The following is a 22,978-nucleotide window of genomic DNA, read 5'->3' on the forward strand; positions in this document are numbered from 1 at the left end:
CCTCCGAAGAATGCGGCTAAAACTTTTGCGAGATCTCGCAATACTTTTGCGAGCGCTCGCAATACTTATTGCGAGATCTCGCAATACTTTTGCGAGCGCTCGCAATACTTTTGCGAGCGCTCGCAATACTTTTGCGAGCGCTCGCAAAAGTCCGTCTTAATTTTTTTTTTCCTCCCTAATTTTTTTTTTTTCCTCCCTAATTATTTTTTTTTTCCTCCGTAATTTTTTTTTCTCCCATGTCCCCTGGGGGGCTCCGTACTGCACAAATGGACATGAACTAGGAATTGGTAGTATGAATTCCCGTTTCAGCAAATAAGAATACGCTGCATAATCCTCCTTACTTTTTCAACAAACAAAAAAAAGTTGCCCCCCTGCTGGCCATCGATAGAATGCAGTTTAAGGTACGTTGTAGTACTTTCATTTCTTAAACATCCATTTTTTATATACAGTCCATGGTATTAAATTGGTGACGTTTAGCCACGGGAATGTTAGCATTTGATAACTGGCACTAAAATGATGCCATAAACAAAACTGTGGGACAAGTCAAATTACCATCTGAAAAGATCAGGAATCACAGATGAAATTAGCTTACATTTTATTCTGGAGCAAACAGTTAATTTCATTGCATTATTGTTCAAATATTTAACTCAAAAATGATAAATGTAAGCATCACGTATTGGCTGTAGAGGAAAAGTCAGAGGATCAGCAAAATTTGTGGGATTGTGGGTCTGTGGGACTCTATACAACTAATCCATCCTCTCACCGTTGAATATTTCAGTCTTAACTGATGCTAAAATGGCTAAAAATGCAGCAACAGTTATGATACAATACCACATGAGGCCTGTCTACTGAGCATATTTTAACTGTCCAGTGTACTCAAGGAGTCTATGTACCATATAATATAATAAAACTGGATTTTAATCCAACAAAATTATAGTTCATGAGTGTTTAGACAATAGATAGAAAAGACAAAAACATGAATGTCAATATACATTAAATGCACAAATTTACTATTTTGTGTTCCCTAGCTCTTTCAACCACTACAGAGAACATTAAAAAAATCTTGGTTTACTGCAAAGGTCTTCAACAACCATGAAAAATATACTGTAACAAACATATTCTCCATTTTATTTTCAGGTTATTCTATCTGTGAAGCAACATGCGTCCAAGTTCCTGGGGGGGAGGTGGAAGTGCACTGTGAGAAACAAACTCAGTCCATGAGTGCTTCACACTGTCCTTTCACTGACTTTCATCTGACAAGCAGTCAAGTCAATGTCAGCCTTACATCCTTCCTTCAAGCCTCCCCTGTGGTTTGGTCCTGTGTGGCGGTGCTCATAAGCAGTCCATTGAAAGAAAATAAAAAAATAAAAGGCAGCAGTGGACAGCTTGGAGGATGCCCTGCTCGTGTTTGAGGCTATACACCAAGCAGCATGCCCATGAAATCTGAACCGTTCTGTATTGTAATGGAAGCACCGGCTGCGTTATCCACAAATATGGAGGTGTACTGCCCAGCCTGCAGAGCAGAAACAAATAAAAATAAATGTAGAAAGAGTGTAGAAGAGTACTTTATGTCTTACTCTTGTGTGTCCCTGAGATCACCTGCAGCTCCAGCAGTCCCTGCACGCTGACAGTGAATATCTTGCTGTTACTTTCCAAGCCAACGATCATCTCCAGTGAACTGCAATCAGATTAAAAAATAACATTTCTGAGTAATTTTCAAACATGTCAAAGCTGCATTCTTTAAAACCCCATGAACTTCATCCAAGTGTAAAAGGCCTTATATTAAAAAGATAGTTAGTCATTGGCCAAATATGCATGCTCACTTTACTGCCAAGTTTTAGATGAGAGGAATTATTCCTTTGACATAGTTTAACGGTAAACAGGGAAACTATGTGTTGATTGTTTATGCCTATTACACATTGGCTTGCGGGGTCTATTGGTAAAATGTCAGGAAAATCAACTGCTCCAAACTAAAAAAAAAACAAAAAAAAAAAACCTTGGAAAACAATCAAAATGTATTCTCCATACAAATCCTGGATCTGTATTTTTGAGCCATTTGATTCCACTGATCACATAATACTCTTTAATAGTATTCAAAATGCTGCCATGTGCCACACGTTCCATGGCAAACCAGTAGCTGATGCAAACTGAGAACTTCACCATCAAAGTAAAAGTTGTGTCAATATTGCAAAGAGTGAAACTTTTACTTTGAAGGGGAACAGTCCTTGTTTCTGGACTGCAGGCACTCTTCATAGTTTCACGACCTCTTGGCGAGTAAATGGCAATTATTTGCAGATAAGTCGGCATCTTCATGCAAAACACTGGTGACCATAGCAACCTGCTAGGAAACAAAGCAACCGCAAACAGGTTTTTGGTGCCACACCATGTACCTCTTTGTGACCATTTTTCCCCAGGGGTTGCCACCAACCTCCAGCATCTTCTCGCCAACTGGTTGGGAAATATGTATTTTTCATTCGTGAATTGCGCATGCCATATGGCTGCTGTCCAGCCTTTAGGCCTGTATTATTCAAGTCTTAGCTAGCTTCTTGTGGCAGCTTCAGAATCCATGATACAGTTGTTTGAATAATCTCAATCTTCTTGTTTGACTCTCAGAAAGAAAAGAGCATAAAGACGAGTTTGACCCAAAGGTCAAACTTTTCCTTGAGCAACTGAGCACTCTCAGAGGCTGCACAGATGGCTGTAACATAGCTGCAGCCTTTAACCACACAGTGAGAGCACTGGCTCCTGTTTAGTGGAAAATGATAAATTTTTATGGCAAATCAATCATATTGGCCTTCCCTCCAACTGCCATCACAATGAGCCTCATTTCACATTCTCTGCATTTTCATGAGTGGGAGGGCGAGACTGGCTGGGGCTTTGGCTCAAAAAAGCAAAAGCCAAGCACTCTTTTGGGTTAAGTAACCCATCATAATAATATTATTTATGCATTCCCCTCATTGTACCACACTGAAAGGGAGGCTGTGGAGCTCTGCACAGTCCAGGGGAGACTTCAGGGAACAATTCATTTCAACAGCTTTCACTGACTTTATGTAAATAGAAATTTTGAAATACTGGAAAGAATTTGGATTTGGTATGGTTTTGTAAAAACATAAAATAAAATAAATGCCCTTCAGGCCCACCCTATCTGATGCTTCGTTATTTGCCTCGCACATCCCAAACTAGAGCAGTTCTCTGCTGTGCTGTTGTATGTAACAGGCTGCCTGCAGTGTCAAAGGTGAGTCTATAAAGATTAGTTAGGCGACAAGGACAAGGCCTCTAAATGAGAGGACATTTCCTTTTAGAGACCTGCTCTGTTTTTATACAGGAAATGCCAAACTGGTTCCACACAAAGTGTAACAGACAACCCCTTTTACAGCTCGTAACTTCTGGTGAAAGTTAAGGAAGCATTAAACACCACTAAAATATGACTGTGAGAGGAGAAAAGCCAAACGTAAATTGACAAAACAAGAATCTCAAGAATGCAAAGGATGACTGTAGTAATATTGAAACCTACTCAAGATTGATTTTATTTGTGATTGGTGGCGATATTATTCACTAACGTGCCAAAACTACATTGTTTCAAAGATTAGGTGCATAATTGAGGGGATTTGGGGGTGAGTCTGTAGGAGACTGAGCTTCAGGATATTTAACAACCTTACAGGATACATACGTGTATCTGTGGCAGAGGGATTCGATGCAGATCAACACCCGAATATTGTCCCTGGCCTTAAGCTGGCTCTTGCTCCTCTTCACCTCATTGTGATCTGTAAAATGGTCAGTGATCAATTAAGATAGGACAGCAAGAGTTACAAAAGTAGCTAAAACATCAAAAAGAGTCTATAAGGTTAGAACAGGCTAAAATACAAGACAAAGACGAAACAGCATAGGTCAATAAGGCTAAAACTACACTAGAAACAAGAAAAAACTCTTAACATTTCAAGATTGAAGTGCAAAGGTTATGAAAAAAAGGAAACTTTACAAGAAAAAAATTGTAAATTTGTGGGGATGTGATTTTTGCTTCTGAACGTGTTACTTTAATCTTTTCCTTTGACATTTTACCCCCATTTCTTTTTCTTTTAACAGATGCAATATGTCATTTCAATAAAAAAAAAGGATCATTGCATAAAGGATTACCAAGATTTAAGTTATCCTTTATATGTAGGAGTCTTAAAGGTATAAATCTTAAACTGAATTTCGATAGCCTTCAGTGTTAGTGATAGACTGACATGCACCCCGCCTTTCAACCTATGACAGCTGGGAAAGGCTCCCGTGCTCTGCAACCCTAAGTTGGATAAATGGTTAAGAAAATGGGCCTCACAGTATGTATATCTATATACTATAATCACCTTCTTAATTATAAACAGGCAATTAAATGACTGGATTTCCACACGTAAGGGTTCAAATCAACTTTTATAAATGAACTTTTTAGGGATTTATAGTTGCAATGATACATCAGTTTAGTCTAGTGTTACGGTTTCAGCCACACTATTTACTGTAGCTCAAACATTTCCCACTACTCCTAATTTAGACATTAAACAAACGGTGGATTAATGGTGAAGTGGTGACGCATTTATTACAAGCTAACACCAATTCTTAAAAACCCATCTATAATACAAAGCCAAGGATCGTTTTTTTCATGTCCGACAATGGGCCAGATTTCAAACATTCAAGGATCAGAAGATGATAAGATGACAATGAAGTGGTCAGACGAATGAGACGCTACTTTTTATTTGCACTGGACGAAAAATCATATCGCAGCTTCTTATGGCATGAGAAGTGGTTCGTCAAACAAACAGAGCTTGTTTGGGTGTTCTGTAAACAGTTGCTTCTCTGCTAAGCTGCTCAGAGAGTCTCTGCTTCAGCGAGGTTGTCACGGTCCTGGGTCTTATGACCCAGTGTTTTGAGTTTCAGTTCTTTTGATGTTCATAGTGTATGTTTAAGCTTATCAGGTTTCCTAAGTTTATTTGTTATCAAGTTTGTATTATTATGCCTAAGTGTTTCTAGTTATTATTTTCCCCTCGTGTTTCCAACCATGTTAAATCTCCCCTGCTCTTCATGCGTTTCATGTCTGTGTCTTACGTTGTCAAGTTCGGGTTGTCATGTCTATGTCTCATTATGTTTCCCGTTTTATTGTGAAGAGGTCTGGTGTTCTGTGTTCATCATGTTCAGTTTTACTCTCCCACTGTGACGTCATTATGTTCATGTGTGCCAGCTGTTTCCTCATGTGTCTCCACTTCCCCTAATCACCTCCTGTGTATTTAAGTCCTCTGTTTTCAGTGTGTGATTGTCAGGTCATCTGTTGTCCACGCCATGTTTCCCATGCCATGCTTCCAAGTTTCTTGCCTAGGTTTTTCTTATTGCTTGTTTAGATTCCCCAGTTTAGGTTTGTGTTAATTTTGCTTCAGTTTGCCTTGCCCTTTGTTTGTACCTCTTCTACTAGCCTTATTAAACGGCTCGCCTTTTGTTAACATTTCAAGTTCTGTTCCCTGTTCCTTGGCGTCTGCGTTTTGGGTCCTTTTTCAATTCATACAGTCTGCCCTCGCCAGACTGTGACAGAGGTTTCAATAATGTGTGTATGTATGAACTTGATTAGAATCAAGGCTTCTTTTCTTATCACAAAACTGTGATAAGTTTAACTGTTTTAACAAAGCCAACAAAAGCATGAAGAGGAGAATGGAAGCATGCCCTCACTCCTTAGTGGAGGTCTAATCATCTGGGTGGTCTATTAGTGAGCAGGGGCTTTAAGGCTTTGCTATATTACAGTAATAAGCTTTATAGGAAAGTTACTGTGATTTACCAATATGGACATTAGCAGAGAACTGGTAGATCCCTGTGATGGGAGCTGTGAACCTCCCAGTCGACTGGTCCATTCCCGACCCTCTGAGGAAAGCTCCTTTAGCAGGCGGCTGGAAGCACAGGAAAAAAAAGATTGATAGTGGATATGTTTTATGGCAACAGTATACAGGACCACAAAATAAAGGCCCAGCTACAGAGCACTAAGTACGGTATGTCTTCTGTGTGTGCTTCCAGGGCACTTTAGCAGAAACAATCCTACAGCCACTGCCCTTTCTCATCACTGTGGCACAGTTATGACAGAACTGCTTCCATGGCTCATTTATGCACAAGGTGTTGCATGGATTATGGCATTAATGAGACAAGGCTGTTCCATTTTTCACATGGAGGTTTACTGATGTGAAGGAGCATAAGCTATTTTCGCCTGTTCCCTTATCCATATTGGGTCGCCACGATGGGTAGCAACACATGTTAGATTTGGCAGATTTTTTTCTTTACTCTTCCTGATGCAACCCCAAAGGAATTTGTGCGTCCTCCCCAGGTCAAACCAGGGATTTTTCACTCGTTACACAAACATGCAGCTACTAAACCTAAATGCTGATGTAGCATGGGAACGCTGAGGACCAGGCAGGAGGAGAATAGCAAATCAAAGTGATAAATAGGAGATTGCTGGTAGGAGTGGGGACTGCTCCCGGCCATCTTGATAGACTGTGAACTGTGTTCCCCATATGGGCTGGATTGATCCATCCACTTTTTTGGCAGGAATTTAAAACATGCCTAACTGGCAGTGACTATTGGTTATTTTACCCGCCCTTTATATACCACTGTTTAGTAATTATTAATATTTACATTCTAATGCAACAGTTCCATATTTTATTTTTGGATTACTGCATAATTCCCAGTTCAAAATAATTTATCTTACACTGGACCTTAGTGCAGCAGCCCCCCAGTTCATTGTTTGAAACAAGCTTTTGTAGCACTTTCAATTCAATTCAATTTTACTTATATAGCGCCAAATCACGACAACAGTCACCTCAAAGTTCTTTATATTTTACGGTAGACCCTACAATAATACATAGAGAGAAAAACCCAACCATCATATGAACTTCTATGAGCAAGAACTTTGGTGACAGTGGGAAGGAAAAACTCCCTTTTAACAGGAAGAAACATCCAACAGCACCAGGCTCAGGGAGGGGCGGCCATGTGCCACAATCGGTTGGAGAGAGAGAAAAGGAAGACAGGACACTTCTACTTTAAGACCACCGTCCCTTTAAACCAAAGTTCTTCTGATTGACTGCTGCTCATAAACAGGTTTGATCGGCGGCTGTTTGTGGCTTCTATAGATTTTTTGTTTTGTTTTATGTGTGTACAAATATTTGCATTAAAAAATGTTAGAAATTTTTAAAAGAGCACACATTGTGTCAAAATTCACAAAATGTGTTATCCCTGAGCACATGCAGCACATGAGTTAAAGTATATCACATTTAACACATGGAGTCTAAACCATGAATCTCTAATAAATAGGGCCCCTGGACTCAGACCTTATTTTTATCCTTTGTCTCATTGTGTGCCTCTATAGTTCTGACTCTGCAAAAATATTAAAACTTTCCAAAGCCATAGTAACACGTCTTCACTAACATAGCTCTGTGTTTGCATGTTTAATAGTGTGCAGAGCCCAATGCACCCTCCTCCAGCCTTGTCAGCTAGTCCTAACTGGGCATAGTTCTTCCACTACAGCATGCTGTTTCAAACAGTGTCTATTTCTGTCCTCTCCCCACTTTATTCCAAGTCTGAGACAGAGTGCCTTTTGTAAGCTGCCCAGAGAGTGATGTGTAGAATAGAAAAAGCTGATATTTTTGACCAAAGAGGCAGTCTGAGTCTTGGAGTGGCACTGCATGCTTTGCCAGTGCCAGTTACCAGTGAGGGGATGATCCCCTCATAATTCTCCCACATGCAAAGTAAGCAGTGATTAGCAAACACTTACTCTTTCAGGGTTACGACAGAGAAACAAAATGTGAAACCCTGCAGAGGATGGTTAGCCAAAACTTTAGTTTTTCAGCCGCAAGCAGGGAACAAAGCTGGACCGATTCATAAACATTTACTCGGCTTCAAACAAACTTACTGTCTGAAAGTTCTGGAGCTCCACCAGAGTCTTCTTGTCGACCACTACGGGTCCCTTGAGCTTGCAGTGGAAAGCTTCTTCTATTCTGCGGTACGAGGTCATCCCCTCCAGGGTGAGGATGGTTGTAGGTAGCTGGCTGGGGCTGATTTGTCTGTCCAAGGCTGCTGTTCGCCTCTCTGTAGCCTCTGACAGAACATGCCCAGCACACAGTGACTCAATTGGATTTTTTTAACTATTCTCTCAGGATTATATTGTAATTAAAAAAAAGGTGTATAACTGTAAGATGAAGAAAAGAACAACCTTGTATCCAATAAAGGAGAATAAATGAATTGGGACAAAAAATCAACAGGCTTCTACCTTTAATCATCTCTTTGAACTCCTGCAGGAGAACTTCCTGAGTTACTTGAGCCCCAGGAGAGCCAGGAGGACCCTGGGGACCTGGAGGACCTGGAGGACCGGGTGGGCCTGGCTAATGGAAGACAGAGACACAAAAAATAATCATGTATCCAACTTAGCATAAAAAGTTTGTACATAAAATGGCTTAAAGTGAACATTTTTGAATAACTGTGGGACAAATAGCCTATCTTCTGGGTTTACCAGTGGTCGTTTGCGTTTGCGACATTTTCCAGGAAAGTTTCCAACGGGTCGTTTCACAAAGTCCATCCATGATCCCAGTGGATCCACCCTCTGGTGATCAGAACCCTGCACCAGAACAGAAGTCTGTATAAATTATTAGCGCAACATGAGTGTCGACTCATAATTGCAATCCACGCACGCCCTCCGTCAAGATTTCAAGTCAGACAAACCTTTAAAAAGTTTATTCAATTTATATAATAATCATATATTTTATAGTAATTTTGGTCAAACAGGGAAATGTCTTTCTTTCTGTCTCTCTTGCTCAGTCAACTGCAACGCTTCTCAACTGCCCATCAGTCACCATCGTCCTCCGAAAGCTTTACCTTGTGCTTATTTTTTCATTCCAGATAATTCACTCGTGTGCCACGTCACTTCTTATTTTGCCCAACAGGCTGGAATGAATGTAAACAAACTTTGTTAAGAGTAGTTGGTTTTTTTTTCTTTTCAGCACATGAAAATTTCCATGAGCACCCTGGTGAAAAATGAGTCTGCCTGTCTATGTGTAATGTCGATTCTGTGGACCGCAAGCCTCAATTACTGTAGTTTATAACAACATGTCAAAGTGGCCAACACTTTCCCCCTCACTAAAAGACAAACCAGTATTTTTTTATTAATACTGCTCATTAGATCTAATGATGGAAAATTTAATAAGTAAGATGGCATGAATATAGTATATAAACAAAGGGTTGTGTGTTTTCCAATCAGGGTGTATGTTCTCAGATAACTAATTAGTAAGAAACTGCTGTTTAGGTGAGTGAGATCTCACGGGGGGAAGTCCTCTGGATGAAACGTTTTTATACGTAGTGCTACAACTTGCTTGTTTTCATTTTGCTATAAAATGTGAGGCTGAATGACTTCCAATCACAGCAAGCTCACAAACTTACCCTAACCCTTCCCCAAATGTCAAGAGTCTTCAGCTGAGATGGAAGAGGAGATAAAGACGAGCCATGAAGGTGAGCTGTCTGAAATGGAATTTGTTTAGGTTTGGCAGCGGGACACGGATCACTTATCTGCTAAACCAACATGCCCCTTTCTTCACCGTTAAAGACTTGCATCTTGTTCCACCGCAACAGAGTAAATCCTTGTGTGTCTTTTTGTTAGGCTGGAATAAAAAACTGTTTCATGTTTGGGGATTTGCAGCACACACACACACCGCTTTTCACTCTCTGATTTTCTCTTTTCTCTGACATCAGGCAAAATAAACCACTTAACAGGCGTTGCATGTCAAACTGATCTTTGTTTTTGTTGCGATTTTGAGGCTTGGAAGACAGATAAAAGGGATTGATTTGGGCAAGAATACCTTTACACTACTCACTCAGTACGGTTTCCAAAAAACTGGAGGCCAAGTTATTTTATGATATTCGTTAACATAACAATACTATAAGCTTTTAAGCAAATGTTTAACAAAGTGTGCTTTTTTTGCTAAAATATAGATAACGAGATTGATACTACTTTTATTTCCATCTCCTAAATATGAAGCAAACACCACTGGCTTGTTAGTTTCTTTTAGCACGAAGACTGAAAACAGAGGGAAACAGTTAATCCAACACTTCAAAAGTAAGAAAATCCAGCAGCTCTCAAGCTCACTGATTCAATGCCAGCTCATAAATAAATAAATAAATAAATAAATACATTTTTATTTATATAGCACCTTTCAAGACAGAATCACAAAGTGCTGCACATAAGATTACAAGTCATGAAAAGATTTAAAAAGAGAAAATAAAACAGGCAAAAAATTAACCAAAAGCAGTTTTAAAAAGGTGAGTTTTGAGTTGTTTTTTAAAAACAGCTACTGAGTCCACAGTTCTTAATGTTTGGGGGAGAGAGTTCCACAGTCTCGGGGCCACAGTGGCAAAAGCTCTGTCACCCTTAGTCCTCCTCTTAGTATTTTTTAAAGCAAGTAAGCCCTGATCAGATGACCTCAAAGACCTGCTAGGGACATAGGGCTGTAGCAGATCAAAGATGTAGGCTGGTGCCAATCTGTGCACAGCTCTGTAGGTCAAGACCAGGATCTTAAAATTGACTCTAAATTTAACAGGAAGCCAGTGTAACTGAGATAACAATGGTGTCACATGTGAGTACTTGGAGGATTTTGTCAAAAGCCTAGCTGCAGCGTTTTGCACAACCTGCAGACGATCCACAGAACCTTTGCTTAGACACATAAACAGCGAATTGCAATAATCCAAGCGTGACGAAATAAATGCATGTATAGCAATCTCCAGTTCAGAGCAAGATAAAATCGGGCTTAGCTTAGCCACATTTCTTAAATGATAAAAACAAGCCCGAACCAGAGATTTCACATGCCCATCCAATGTGAGACTCGAGTCAAAGGTGACACCTAAATTCCTGATAGAGGATTTAACATAGAGTGAGAGAGGACCGAGAGCTTTCACTATCTGCGATAGAAACCTATCAGGGGCGCATACGAGGACTTCAGTTTTCCCCTCGTTGAGTTGGAGGAAATTTGCAGCCATCCAACGTTTGATTAAATCTAAGCAATCATTCAGACGCTGAAGCTTAGATAAATCCTCGGGCATAAAAGAACAACTGAATATCATCAGCATAACAGTGATAAGAAATGTCCTCAAAAGAGCCTATTATATGCTGGAGGGGGAGAAGATATATTAAAAACAATAAAGGCCCCAAAACTGACCCTTGAGGGACACCATAAGTGAGGGAGGTAGAGGATGACCTAAAATCGGAGACTGCCACAGAAAAGGATTGGTGATGGAGATAAGAGGAGAACCACTCTAATGCAGTTCCAGATACACCAACCCAATTTTTCAGCCTTTCAATGAGGATGTGATGGTCCAACATGAGTAGAACAGAGCATTTTCCTGCATCATTATTCATCAAGACCTATGAACCTATGAACGTGTCACATTATTTTCAATGTGCATGGTTCAGGCAGTTTTAGTATCTGAGCCCAGTATTGGAACCAATCAGCTAGTCTCAAATATTTTGGGGCTCTGAATGAATAGAGATGTAAAAACAAATGAAAACCTAAATTGTTTACAGACAATAGGCAACGGCCTTCCGTGCTCTGTATCCAGATTTTACCTTTACTCAACTACAGGCTGCTCAAATGTTACTGGTGGCTATTACTCGAACCTAATACAGACTAACAAACATGCTCATATTTGGATGTCTGTTTATAGAGATTATTCTGCACCTAAACAAATGGTTTTATTCCTAGACTGAAAAGTGAAAACAAACCTTACGTTGACCTTAGAGGGATAAAAAAGAATCCAAAAATAGGACGCAAGTCTCGGTTCAATTCTGCTTCATCTATATAAAATATGAAGCAAATCACAAACAATCCTCCCAAGGAACTTTATATTGTCAGGTGAAGATCCTACTATAATGGAGAGACGCGCAAGAGAGAAAGACAGCATGCCCCTGGCAACAGTGGGAAGGAAAAACTCCCTTTTAACAGGAAGCAACCTCTAGCAAGAACACACTCAGGTTGGAGGGGGCAGCCGTCAGTCGCACTGACAGTGACAGATTTATGCCATCATCTCCTAACATCCATCCAGTCCCCACAGTATTTTCTTTTAATTTAACAAAAAGCAAACAAACAAAAAACATGATTTCTATAAATTATTTCATCGCTGCCCTCCAGTAGACTGGTAACCAGTCTAGGGTGTACCCCACTTGTCACCTTATGACAGCTGGAGAGGCTCCGGTGCTTAAAAAAACAAATATAACTGAGCTTAACAGGTCCTGGACTTTCTGATAGAGCCAGATTAAATCTTTCCAGTCTATATACTATGCTATGTTAGCCACCTGCTGGCTGTAAGTTTGATTTATAAATCTGTCAAACTCTCAACAACAAAACAATATTAATGTAACATACCAGCTCTGTGAGCTTGAATAAATACTATAAATCAACATGCTGATGCTGGAACTATAGACAACTCAGTACAATCTGAAACAGACCCACAATGAGATGATGAGGCGGACCGGCAGGCTCTCAACTGAGAAAAAGTAAACACTTAACATTTGTTCTTGGTCAGTGTCAAAGATATAAAACTGTTAATTTGGCCCACACATGTGCCCGGTAATTACACCTCTTATCATTGCCAGGAAATCAGCCATGCTCTGAGCTTGGCATCCTCTTTAATACACACCATTGCAATTAAACCATTAAACCCTTGCCCTGAAGGATTTTCTGTGCTCAAAGAAGAAAGGCTTTGACCACGGTAATTATAACCTTCATTTCTAAGCTAAAATATAACTGCAAATCACTGTATAAATAATTTAATCATCAACTTTAGAAACTTTTTTCTATAAAATATACTGTGCTCTCTTTGTGTCTGTTTCTACTGTCAGTAAAGTGCATCACTTGCCAAAAATTGTCTGATTCATTGCATGCAGCTGGGTGTATGTCTCAACCGAGAACTTCAAAGACTCCACACATGCAGACATGAAAACCATATTGCTGTATGACAAAGAAGAACCTGTCGAAAGGCCTTCAATCCCTCACTCGCTGCTATGCTGTAAAGTAAACTATAGATTCCTTTGCATAGCTCAGTATCAGCACGTATAGGTGACGAACAAACAGGGAGGGGATCCAGGTATACGTCGTAGAGTTGATGAAGAACACCGGGGCTCTGGCTTTGATCACCGCTGATGTGTGAGTGCCTCAAAGTGGCCTCGTCTCTCAGCGGGTATGAGCACACGCCTTTCCAACGCAGACCATGAGAATGTGTCAGGTATTCTGTCTGAAGGTGGGAAGCGTTAAATCTTTTAGACAGTGTTTACCCTGGTCGATGATGGGGCTCTAAATCACGTCTCATTACTCAGACTCTCATCTTAAGAATGTAAAGTCTAATATCTATGGATGGATGTTAATTTAATCCATTAAATTATGATTTTAATTGTTTCTGGCAGAGAAAATATCAAATCCATCTCAGCGATTTTAAAGTTCACAAACGACTTATGACTATATCTTATTTGTTATGCAAAAAAACAATACAATTCACTCTTCTGAGTTTTCTGCACAGATTAAACAAGTTACCTTGTTTCCCCCTGCTACTATCTCTGGAGCTTAATTTCAATTTGTAGTTGTACAAGCATGAATGCATGGTCATTTGGGGATTTTAATTTGAGCAGTTCTTGGCCAGCACGGTGATGCAGTCGTTAGCAGTGTTCGCTCTGTTGCCTCACAGCAAGAAGGTCCTGACTTCAACTCCAGTATCTGTCCAGGGCCTCAACCTGATGTTCTCCCTGCAGGTTTGGGTTCGGTTAATCTGTGATTCTAAAGGTGTAAATGTGAGTGCAAATCGTTGTATGTCTCTCTGGCCAGCGTAAGATTGTACCCTCCCTTTCGCTCGATGGCAGCTGGGATAGGCTACAGCCCCTCTGCGACTCTGATAAGTATAAGTGGAAGAGGCTGGATGGGGCTCCTCTTCTTCTAGAGTGGAATGATTATAGAGCATTCATCTTTAATGACTTTTAAATAGAGGAATTGTTGCACAATTTTGACTTTGTGGTGTTCCCTAATCTAATATTCATACACTCACTTAGTGGTAATGAAGGTTCTATAAAGTCTTTTAATACGACAAGGCAAGGCCTATAACCTTTTTCATTATTGACCATGATTGACTACAACTGGTACTTTTTCTTCACCGGCATAAAAAAGATGTGTTTGACAGCACTCGTTGGACTGACCAATAGTTTATGTTTTCGCAGTGTAGGAACAAAAACCACTTGACTATGTTTAGTCTAATTTCTCTAAACAGACATCTGAATGTGCAGAAAAACAAACTGGTACTAAAAGCTGTTCTGTTTTGTTTGTTCTTAGAATAATAGGAAAGTCTAAGCAACTTCAAATCCTAGGTGAGTACAAGTTATTCTAATGTGCCACCACTTTGCCAAGGACTGGAAGAAAACCCAAACTGTCACCCTCAGATAAGAGGAAATTGGTCAGGATATTCAGGAACAATCCAGGAACCACCAAGGCCTCAAGCCTGCCATGAATTGGAAAACACCGGAACACCAGCGTCATGATCAACAGTGAAGCCAGTTTTTTATCATCGTGGAATGAGAAGATGCCGACTAAATAAGCAGGCCCTGCTCCAAAATGAACACCTTCAGGTTTGACCTGAAATTTGGTCACCCACACAGAAACTGACCGATTTGGCCACAATCACAAGAGGTTTGATGGGAGGAGTTAAGGGGAAGTTTTTAAACCTAAGAATACTACAGCAGCAGGCACTTAGGGTGGAGGTAGTGTCATGCTATGGTTCTGTTTTGCTGCCTGTGGTACTGGTACATTGCACAAAAGTAACAATACAAAAGTTTACATCTTATAAGTAAAATGCTTGCATTCAATATTTTGCCTAAAAAGAGAACTTTTAGTTCATTTGTTTATAGGTTATTTATTTATCGAAATTTGGTAGCTATAGTTTGGCTTAGCATAAAACTGGGAAACAGAGAAACAGCTAACATTGCTGTGTCTTAAGATACAAAAGTTTATCTGCAAGCAACTCTAAAGCTCATTCATTAATGCATAATTTGATCTTGTATTATAAAACAAGACAAAATCAAAAGCCTGGCTAGCTGTGCTTCCTGTCTGTGGTCATCAGCTTGAGCTAAGCGACCCAGCTCTAAATGGCAGAGAGAAAGAAATCCTGTAATTTATTTTATTTATTTCATAATATTGTTAAGTAAAGCTTGTCAGTGTTTTAGGATTAAGAATAAAAATACATGTTTTCAGTGTGTGTGTTACCATTATGTAAGTGTTAAAGCTGATGCATTAGTTATTTATAGAGAAATGAGAAAGAGGCAACTTTTCTGATTTCATCAAAAAGTAAGTGTTCATTTTGCATGAGAGCAATTTTTAAAATATCTTTATTCTTTTCTATTCCTTTTTCAAATTGGTAGTTTTTACTGCTTCATGTTCAAAATCTTTAACAGAGTGAAGTAAAAAGCACAATAGTTGCTTCTTAAACCGAATAAAGTTGAGTACGAAGCAAACAAACTTCAAATACTGAAGTGAAAGTGCTTAAATATTGTGCAGTACTTATTATTTGAGCAAATACACCAAATCATTTTCCACTGCTTGTGCCTGGCATCCATGTCTTACCATAAGAGTGAAGATAGATGGTTTTATTAACCCGCAGCATGGTGAGTTTAGAGCTTTTGGATCAATTAGTGGATCAGTTGTGATGATTGTTGATCATTCGCAGAAGCCTATAAGATTTTATTATCCACAGAAGACCGACCTGGGCCTGCACAAATAAATCTTTTCGTACGACGCTTTAAATGTGTTTGTCATGTAGTTTGGGGAAAATTAAGTAGAATTTATTTGAAGCAATAAAATGGGAAATATTTCCCTGGGGCAGCGTGCCACCAAAAACACAAACACAACTGTTAAAACATGTCTCTGGGGCTGCAACCAGATACTGAAACTCTACTCTTCTGCAGGCAGCTCCTGAATTCTTCCGTGTGCGTACAAAAAAACTTATCTTATTTTCACTTCTGCCTTATCTGTTTTTCTACCTGCTCGTACACACTCGACAACATGAAACATTTTGCTGATGATAAAAGTGTTCCGCATGCAGGTTTAAGGTTGGACAGGATGATTAAGAGTCATCTCTAATCCCTTGTTTTTACATCCCTGCACTGCTCCCTGTGCAGTCATCCATGCATGGGTGGAAGGGCCTTACGCTGGGCCAACACCGCCCCAGAAGGCAGGGATCCCCAGGCTGTGTGGGACGAGGGGATCCTGCTAACCTGCGTGCATCTCAGTTGTCATGCATCCGCCCACGTGTTCCCCACCGCTGCGCTTCACAGACACAGATTGATTCGAAGATTTATCACTGAAGAGGTAAATACAGTTAAGCATGCAATGTTGACTCGGCTCTCTGCACACTGTGTTATTACTCAATTGGCAAACACAGTGTGCAAAACATAATTACTCTATCACACAGGGGCATATTTGGAAGTGTAAATTAAATGTAGTTATTATTTAATGATAAGGTCAAACATTCTTCTCATAATATGTCCTGAGCTTTTTTCTAACTGCCTCTTTGTTGTCCCAACAAAGTTGCACTTCTAGCATACGAGAGAAAGTGAATAAATTTGTGTTTATGCTCAAGACAATCTCAGCTTCCTCTTCATATAAAAAGCAATCTAAGCTGAAAGACACTTTGATCGTTGTGTCACATCTGTTTTGTGTACAAATTATAGCTTTGAAATTGGAAGTGAGTGCTCATTTTCCCTGTGGTAGGTAAAATGAGCTGTTGAAAAGCATTACCTATGCTGTGCCATCACAGATCACAGTTTGCCACTTCACAGTAAAAACTCATGAGATCTTCCTCTTTTTACATGATTCCAATACTGTTCTGGACTATGTTATATAACCACATACTAGGAACGCTCCTGGTGACTAATTTACAAGTCACTTGAATGCAAGAAAAGAGTCCAAATTTAGCAAAACTGAATCTGTCCAAGGAGCAATCCGGCAATGTTCTGCCCTTTATCCAGTTTTCGGTCGTTGGGGCAGCAGTCTAGGTAGACAAGCCCAGACCTCCCTCTCCCCAGCCACTTCTCCCAGCTCATCCGAGGGAACATCAAGACATTCCCAAGCCCGCTGAGAGATATAATCCCTCCAGTGTGTCCTCGGTTTCTAGCTAGCATTAACACAAGCTAACATTGACCCGGGTAGTCATTATATTCAAGGTACAATAAAAAATAAGTAGAGTGGTTGCTCCTCCACATCGAAAAGAGCCAATTGAGGGTGTTTGGACATCTGACTAGGATGCCCCCTGGAAATTTGAGGCAGACTCAGGACCCGCTTGGGAATGTCTCGGTGTCCCCCTGAATGAGCTGGAGAAGGTGGCTGGGGTGAGGGAAGTTTGAGCTTCTCTGCTGAGAGTGCTGTCCCCACAAATCAAACCCAGATAAGCAGCAGAGAATGAATGGATGCATGGATGGATGCATGGATGGATAATAAATCAGCTAATCAAACCTGAAGAAATACATAGCACTATATACGTATACACTATATACAATACTTTGCCTCTTCCTCACTCATATCGGAGTGCGCTGTATATGCATCTACATTATCGGTTCTCAGTAAAATCCTGCCATGATTAATGACCTCTGCAGTTGGTTTTTGTTTAAGCCACAGTTGATGAATTTACTGCTGAAGTTCTGGATATAGCAGTTACAGAAACATGACCAACTCATGATAAGAATCAGGCAAGATTAAGGGATTTTTATATAAATCCAGCATCAACCTGAAGCTGCAGACAAAATCCAAATAAAACAGCCGCTCTGTGTCTGGGAGGTGAAAACACAACAGTGTGGTTTATTTTACTGCCCAAGTTCAGATGTAACGCAAAACAGTGTTTGTTATTTGTTTCTTTTTCCCTCTGTTTTATGACTCCATTAGGTTAAATAAGCATAACCTTTTTGACTGTCTGACAGGCTGAAACTAGAGTTTACTGTGGACTCTTCACACCAACGGTGGGAGGTGTGTGCTCTCACAGTGGCCTTGTTTCCTGAGGGACTCAGTTTTGTCTCAATGTGTGGGTTGATCCAAAAGGTCCCACACGCCGCTGTATTAATCATCACTACAGATGAGAGAGAGGAAACAAAAACCCTCACCTCAGGCTAAACCCAGCCATTACTCAACACGCCAGGCGTGATGTTTGACTTGACTCCCTCCATTACAGTCATCACAGATCCTTCACTGCGCTCGGCAATGACAGATTCCTCTCATCTTTAGAGCAGGGTGCACAATAAGCCTTGTACTTTTAACGCACTGTACTAAACCTCTGAGACGTGACGGCTCGCAGAGATCACGGTTGTTTGAAATGTTCATCATCTCATTAAAAAAATTCCTCTCACAGCGTAGCTCCACACCTCACTGTTGTGATCACTTTCAAATGGAAAATCTCCAGAGGAATGCAGGGTTTGACTGCCCACTGCCAGCAGCCCACACACAGGATTGGTCAGATAGAAAACGAATGCCATCATAAGAACTGTTTCCACTGGGCACAAGGGGGAAAAAATGTAAATTTGGAGTGTAAATGTTTGGCTTGTTTGAGAATACAAATTGCTTGCCAAGACAGCTCCAATGGACGTGCTGTTTTCTCTGAGCCCTAACAGATGTGTAATAGGATAAACTAACAAACTACCCAAGACAAGCAAGTTTACCACTTTTCATGATGTGTGGCATGCTTTTTTTTTTTTTTTTCTCTATACCCGCCAAAAGAAACCCAGAAAGAGTGGCACTGACAAATGCAACCTTCAATGCAACCTCTTCCACAGATGTCACGCTTAAATCTCAGGTTCTATCAGAGGTGACAGTGTTTGGCAAAGACACTGTCGGGCATAACACTGCGTCTTAAGAGTGATTATGCCATTACCCTGTGATTGTGGGAGATGAGATGAAAAGAATGTTAGAGAGGGGGGCAAAGGGGGATAATCCTCACAGAGGTGTTCCCTTTCAGGGCCCTTTCTATGGGGCTTTGTGAGGGGCTTACACGGCATGCTGCCCCAGTTTTCAGGGCCACACCGCCCCTATCGGATGTCCCAGACACAGCGGAGTCGGGGTAGGCCTGTGAATGACAGCGTCAATGGGCTGGGAAAAACATCACCACAGGTACTATAATACCTCTCCAGCTAACTTTCCCAGGAGTCACATCACTGCCTACAAGGCAATCCAAGAGCAGCAGTGTTTGTGAGGACACCCTGCTCCCTGTGGGACGAGGCAGACCAGCGAGATCCCGATGGGGTGCAATCTTCAGCAAGATTCAGGGCTGACACAAGGTCATCCTTCATAGCTGTTGTTTTTACTGGGCGAACCAAGTCAAATAAACAGTCGCCAGGCCACAACCACCTACAAAGTGTTCTTAGAGACACAAAGAAGACCTCACTGTGTGGTTTCTAGAAGAGGGGGGAAAGGAGTGGAGGTTACCGCGAGACTGGCTGGTATATAGGGCAGTGAGAGTTACATGAGAATGCCAACATAATGGGTGGGCTGAAAGCAAAACAAATAGCCTGTTGGAAAGTTTCACAAATATGCAACACCAGCAATAAACCAATAAATAACAGAGTCAAGGGCCGACTGTTGCTCCTGAAAATGGAAGTGTACCGCAGCAATGTTGTTATGTAAGCGGGATTCATTTCTAATAAAAACACTGTTCTTGTGTTGAGAGGTTTGTAAATACCTCATCTCGCTTTACTGCACCCTGAATTGTTCACATAAGCTGAAACACTGGAGGCAGGCACCCGCAGCGCACACTAATTGATGCATTGATCACCCTTTAGATGTCCACATTCCTGGCATGCCTTGGGAAGTCATCTATTTAGAGCTTCACACATTTTGGTCCGTCAAACTGTATGAGGCCTGACCTGGCAGGGCACACCTGCCCCGACCTTTGCCACACTTTATTTATCTATTTCTATACAGCCTGTGCTGACAGGTATATGTCACATATCTGCAAGGCAACCTTAAACTAATCTGAAGTCCTAAATATATATTAAAAAGAAATTGCATTGGAATTTAATACCTTGATGGTCCCACCAACTTCTTCACTGTTGGATAGAGTTGTGTTGTACGTCTCTGTGTGCTGTGGAGTGGGCTCCTTTGGCCTCTTCCTCTCCTTCTTGGCATCCACTCCATCTAGAAGGACACACTGGGTCCAGAACACCACAGCCACTACGGCCAGAGGCATAGCCCCACACCACATCTTCACAGTCTTTCAATCAGCACCTGAATCCCTGCAGAAACAACCCGAATCTTCTGGAAAAGGACCAGTCGTGTGGTTGGACGCAAGCTGAAGATGCCCACGAGGCTTACAAACACAAGAGACTGGAGGAATGCAGCTTCAGGGACTCCCTGTCCAAGAGACTGTCAGACTGACTGCTGCTCCCCTCTTGATGAGCTCTGAGCCAGCCCAGCGTTTGCAGGGGCACTGCTAAGTCTAGCCAGACTTCCAGGAGGCTTACTCAACTATGAAATGTGTCAAGCAGAATGGTCCAAGGGAATGACAGATCTGTGGAGATCTGACAGCAAATAAACCCATTAGTGAGATTTTTCACGCTTTCTGCTCTGTTGGGGGGGGTGGAGGTGCTGAAGGGGGTTGGGTTGGGGTGTTGTGGAGGGCACAGGGGGTCAAAAGAAGAGGCTGAGAGGAGGGGCGTCCAAAGCTGAGGGTGGGCTGTAGGGACTTAGAGATGGATGGCAATATTCTCTTTTCCCTCGCTCTCCCCCGCTGCTTCTTAAACTCAACAATAGAGTCCAGGCTCCAGCAGACTGGTGTGGTAGCTGGAAAAAGCTGCAATATCCACAGAAGTTGGGCTCAGATCAAAAGATGCAGATCAGCATTCAGATCAATCTGCGTGCATCCATGGGGATGCCAAAGAGAAGACAGTTGAAGTCCTGTATTGATCTTAGCCGGCCTTATTTTCTCCTTAAAGTGGTCACTCAGGTGCTGCCTACTGACTGTCCCAACAAGTCCATGTGCAGAGATTTGGTGCCCGGTGGGTCTCTTTTTTTCTTGCTCCACTGCACTCCCTACCTCTCTGGTCCCAGCTGCTCCTTTGCTTTCTGACTGAGCTTACAGGAGGGCTCACAGTGGAGTTTTATCATCACCCATTCTCCCTCCCCCTGTCCTTCTCTCTCTCTCTCTCTCTCTCTCTCTCTCTCTCTCTCTCTCTCTCTCTCTCTCTCTCTCTCTCTCTCTCTCTCTCTCTCTCTCCACGTCTCTTTTGACTCTCTCTATTGGCAGCCTCAGCTGATTCAGCTCTGTTTTATCTCACTTCTGAAGAGCTTCTTGGCAGACAAGTTATGGGATGTGTACAAAGTTGTCTATGCCTCAATACAGGCCTGATTTACCAAAGCTCCAAGCTAGAAGTAAAAACTAATTCATGCACCTTTTTGTGACCTTAAGACATTATCTTGTGTAATCTGTTGTTTGAAAGTATGCCAGGGACAGAAATCTAGACTGCAGTACATACCTGTTTGTTTTACTCAGTGTTGGTGTTCAATTCTTTGAATACTCCCAGAGGAAAGGAGTAGAAATTGCATGTTTCACTAAATAATCATGGCTGATGTGAATAAATTACTGGTCTGGGTATTTCTACAATCATTCATCAAAAAGGAATTCAACCCTGCCAGATTGTTTCTAATAAATAACATGTTAGCTCATGAGTGCATACCACATACTTTATTTTTTTTTAACTTAAAATTTTAGACTGCCGTTTCATTTGTTTGCCAATTTTACATTTTAAAGCAGTGCCATCTAGAGGTAGCGGCGTGAAATACAAACATTTACCAGTGACATCTCACTTCCTGCCTTTTGTGCGAAGACGTAGCAGGAAGTTGCAGCCAAGAAGCACCAAGCTCAACAGCAGACGACAAAATCAGTCCAGGAAATACGTGATCCTTAATTCAAAATAAAAGGAAAAAGTCTTACGCTCAACATAAAATAAAAATAAATAAATAAATAAATAACGTTTGGCAGTTTGGAGCAAATAGTAAAACATGTGTAAGGTTTTATGGTTTATGGTTTTTATGGTTCTTGTGTGTTTTGTGCTTTTTATAGCTTTAATTTTACCACACACACACACACACACACGCACACACACATAGATCTTAAGGTGACATTAGGTTCTTCAATTTTTCATATTTTCCATTTTTGGCTTAGTAAATTCAAGATGCCTAACTTGAAGCTTTGAGATATTAATTTCAATTTTCAGCTTAGCTCCCTGGCATTTACTTCTTGTTTACAATATTGACAGTAATTTCATTTAACTAACCTTTATGCTTTACTTTTTTAAAAAATTAATTATCTTTACTCTAAATATCTATTAAATTTTAATATTTTCTGTTTTAGACCACTAAAATAGACCACTGATTACTTATATCTAGCACTATTTCCACTTTTAAGATAAACCTTTATTAGTATTTTAATGTTACTTTTAGCATTACTGTCAGTTATTTTGTAATTTTTTTTGTACAACTGTTTATCTGTTGTTGTTCTAGTCATTTAATTATACTCAAAAGCTAAAAATGTTACATTTTAGTATGTGTTTAGTTGTTTTTAAAATTGTATCTATTGCATGGGCTATGTATCAGTTTCTTTTAGTTTTTTAAAGTTTTGTCTATAAGCTAACTTTTAATTTATTAATTAATTTTAAGTGTTTAAAGATTTTTTTTAAATATTTTGCTTTTTTTTTAAACTTATTTTCCATTTTTTTCTGAATCTGTGAGCTATCAATGTACAGTGCTGTGAAAACGTACATTGTATAAACAATTAAATGTTTTTTTAATGATATATTTTATTTGTTTTTGTTTTTTTTTAATATCATCAGTCAAATTCTAGACAAAGATAACCTAAGTAAATCCACAATGCAGTTTTTAAATGATGATTTTAAAAAAACTCTCCACACCTGAAACCTACGTAA

General features: G+C 40.4%; 1 protein-coding gene across 1 annotated transcript; it reads right to left on the reverse strand.

The window, feature by feature from the left end:
* Nucleotides 1-578: 578 nt before the first annotated feature.
* Nucleotides 579-21,173, reverse strand: c1qtnf12 (C1q and TNF related 12). The gene is made up of 8 exons (XM_026154574.1): nt 20,080-21,173; nt 8,513-8,617; nt 8,273-8,384; nt 7,916-8,100; nt 5,798-5,906; nt 3,671-3,764; nt 1,600-1,678; nt 579-1,513 (listed from the first exon to the last, which is right to left on the reverse strand). Exons 1-8 carry the CDS (start codon nt 20,257-20,259, stop codon nt 1,415-1,417), a joined length of 963 nt encoding a protein of 320 aa, XP_026010359.1. The 5' UTR covers nt 20,260-21,173; the 3' UTR covers nt 579-1,414.
* Nucleotides 21,174-22,978: the final 1,805 nt, after the last annotated feature.

Source organism: Astatotilapia calliptera, chromosome 20, assembly GCF_900246225.1.
Source record: "Astatotilapia calliptera chromosome 20, fAstCal1.2, whole genome shotgun sequence".
Classification (NCBI taxonomy): Eukaryota; Metazoa; Chordata; class Actinopteri; order Cichliformes; family Cichlidae; genus Astatotilapia; species Astatotilapia calliptera.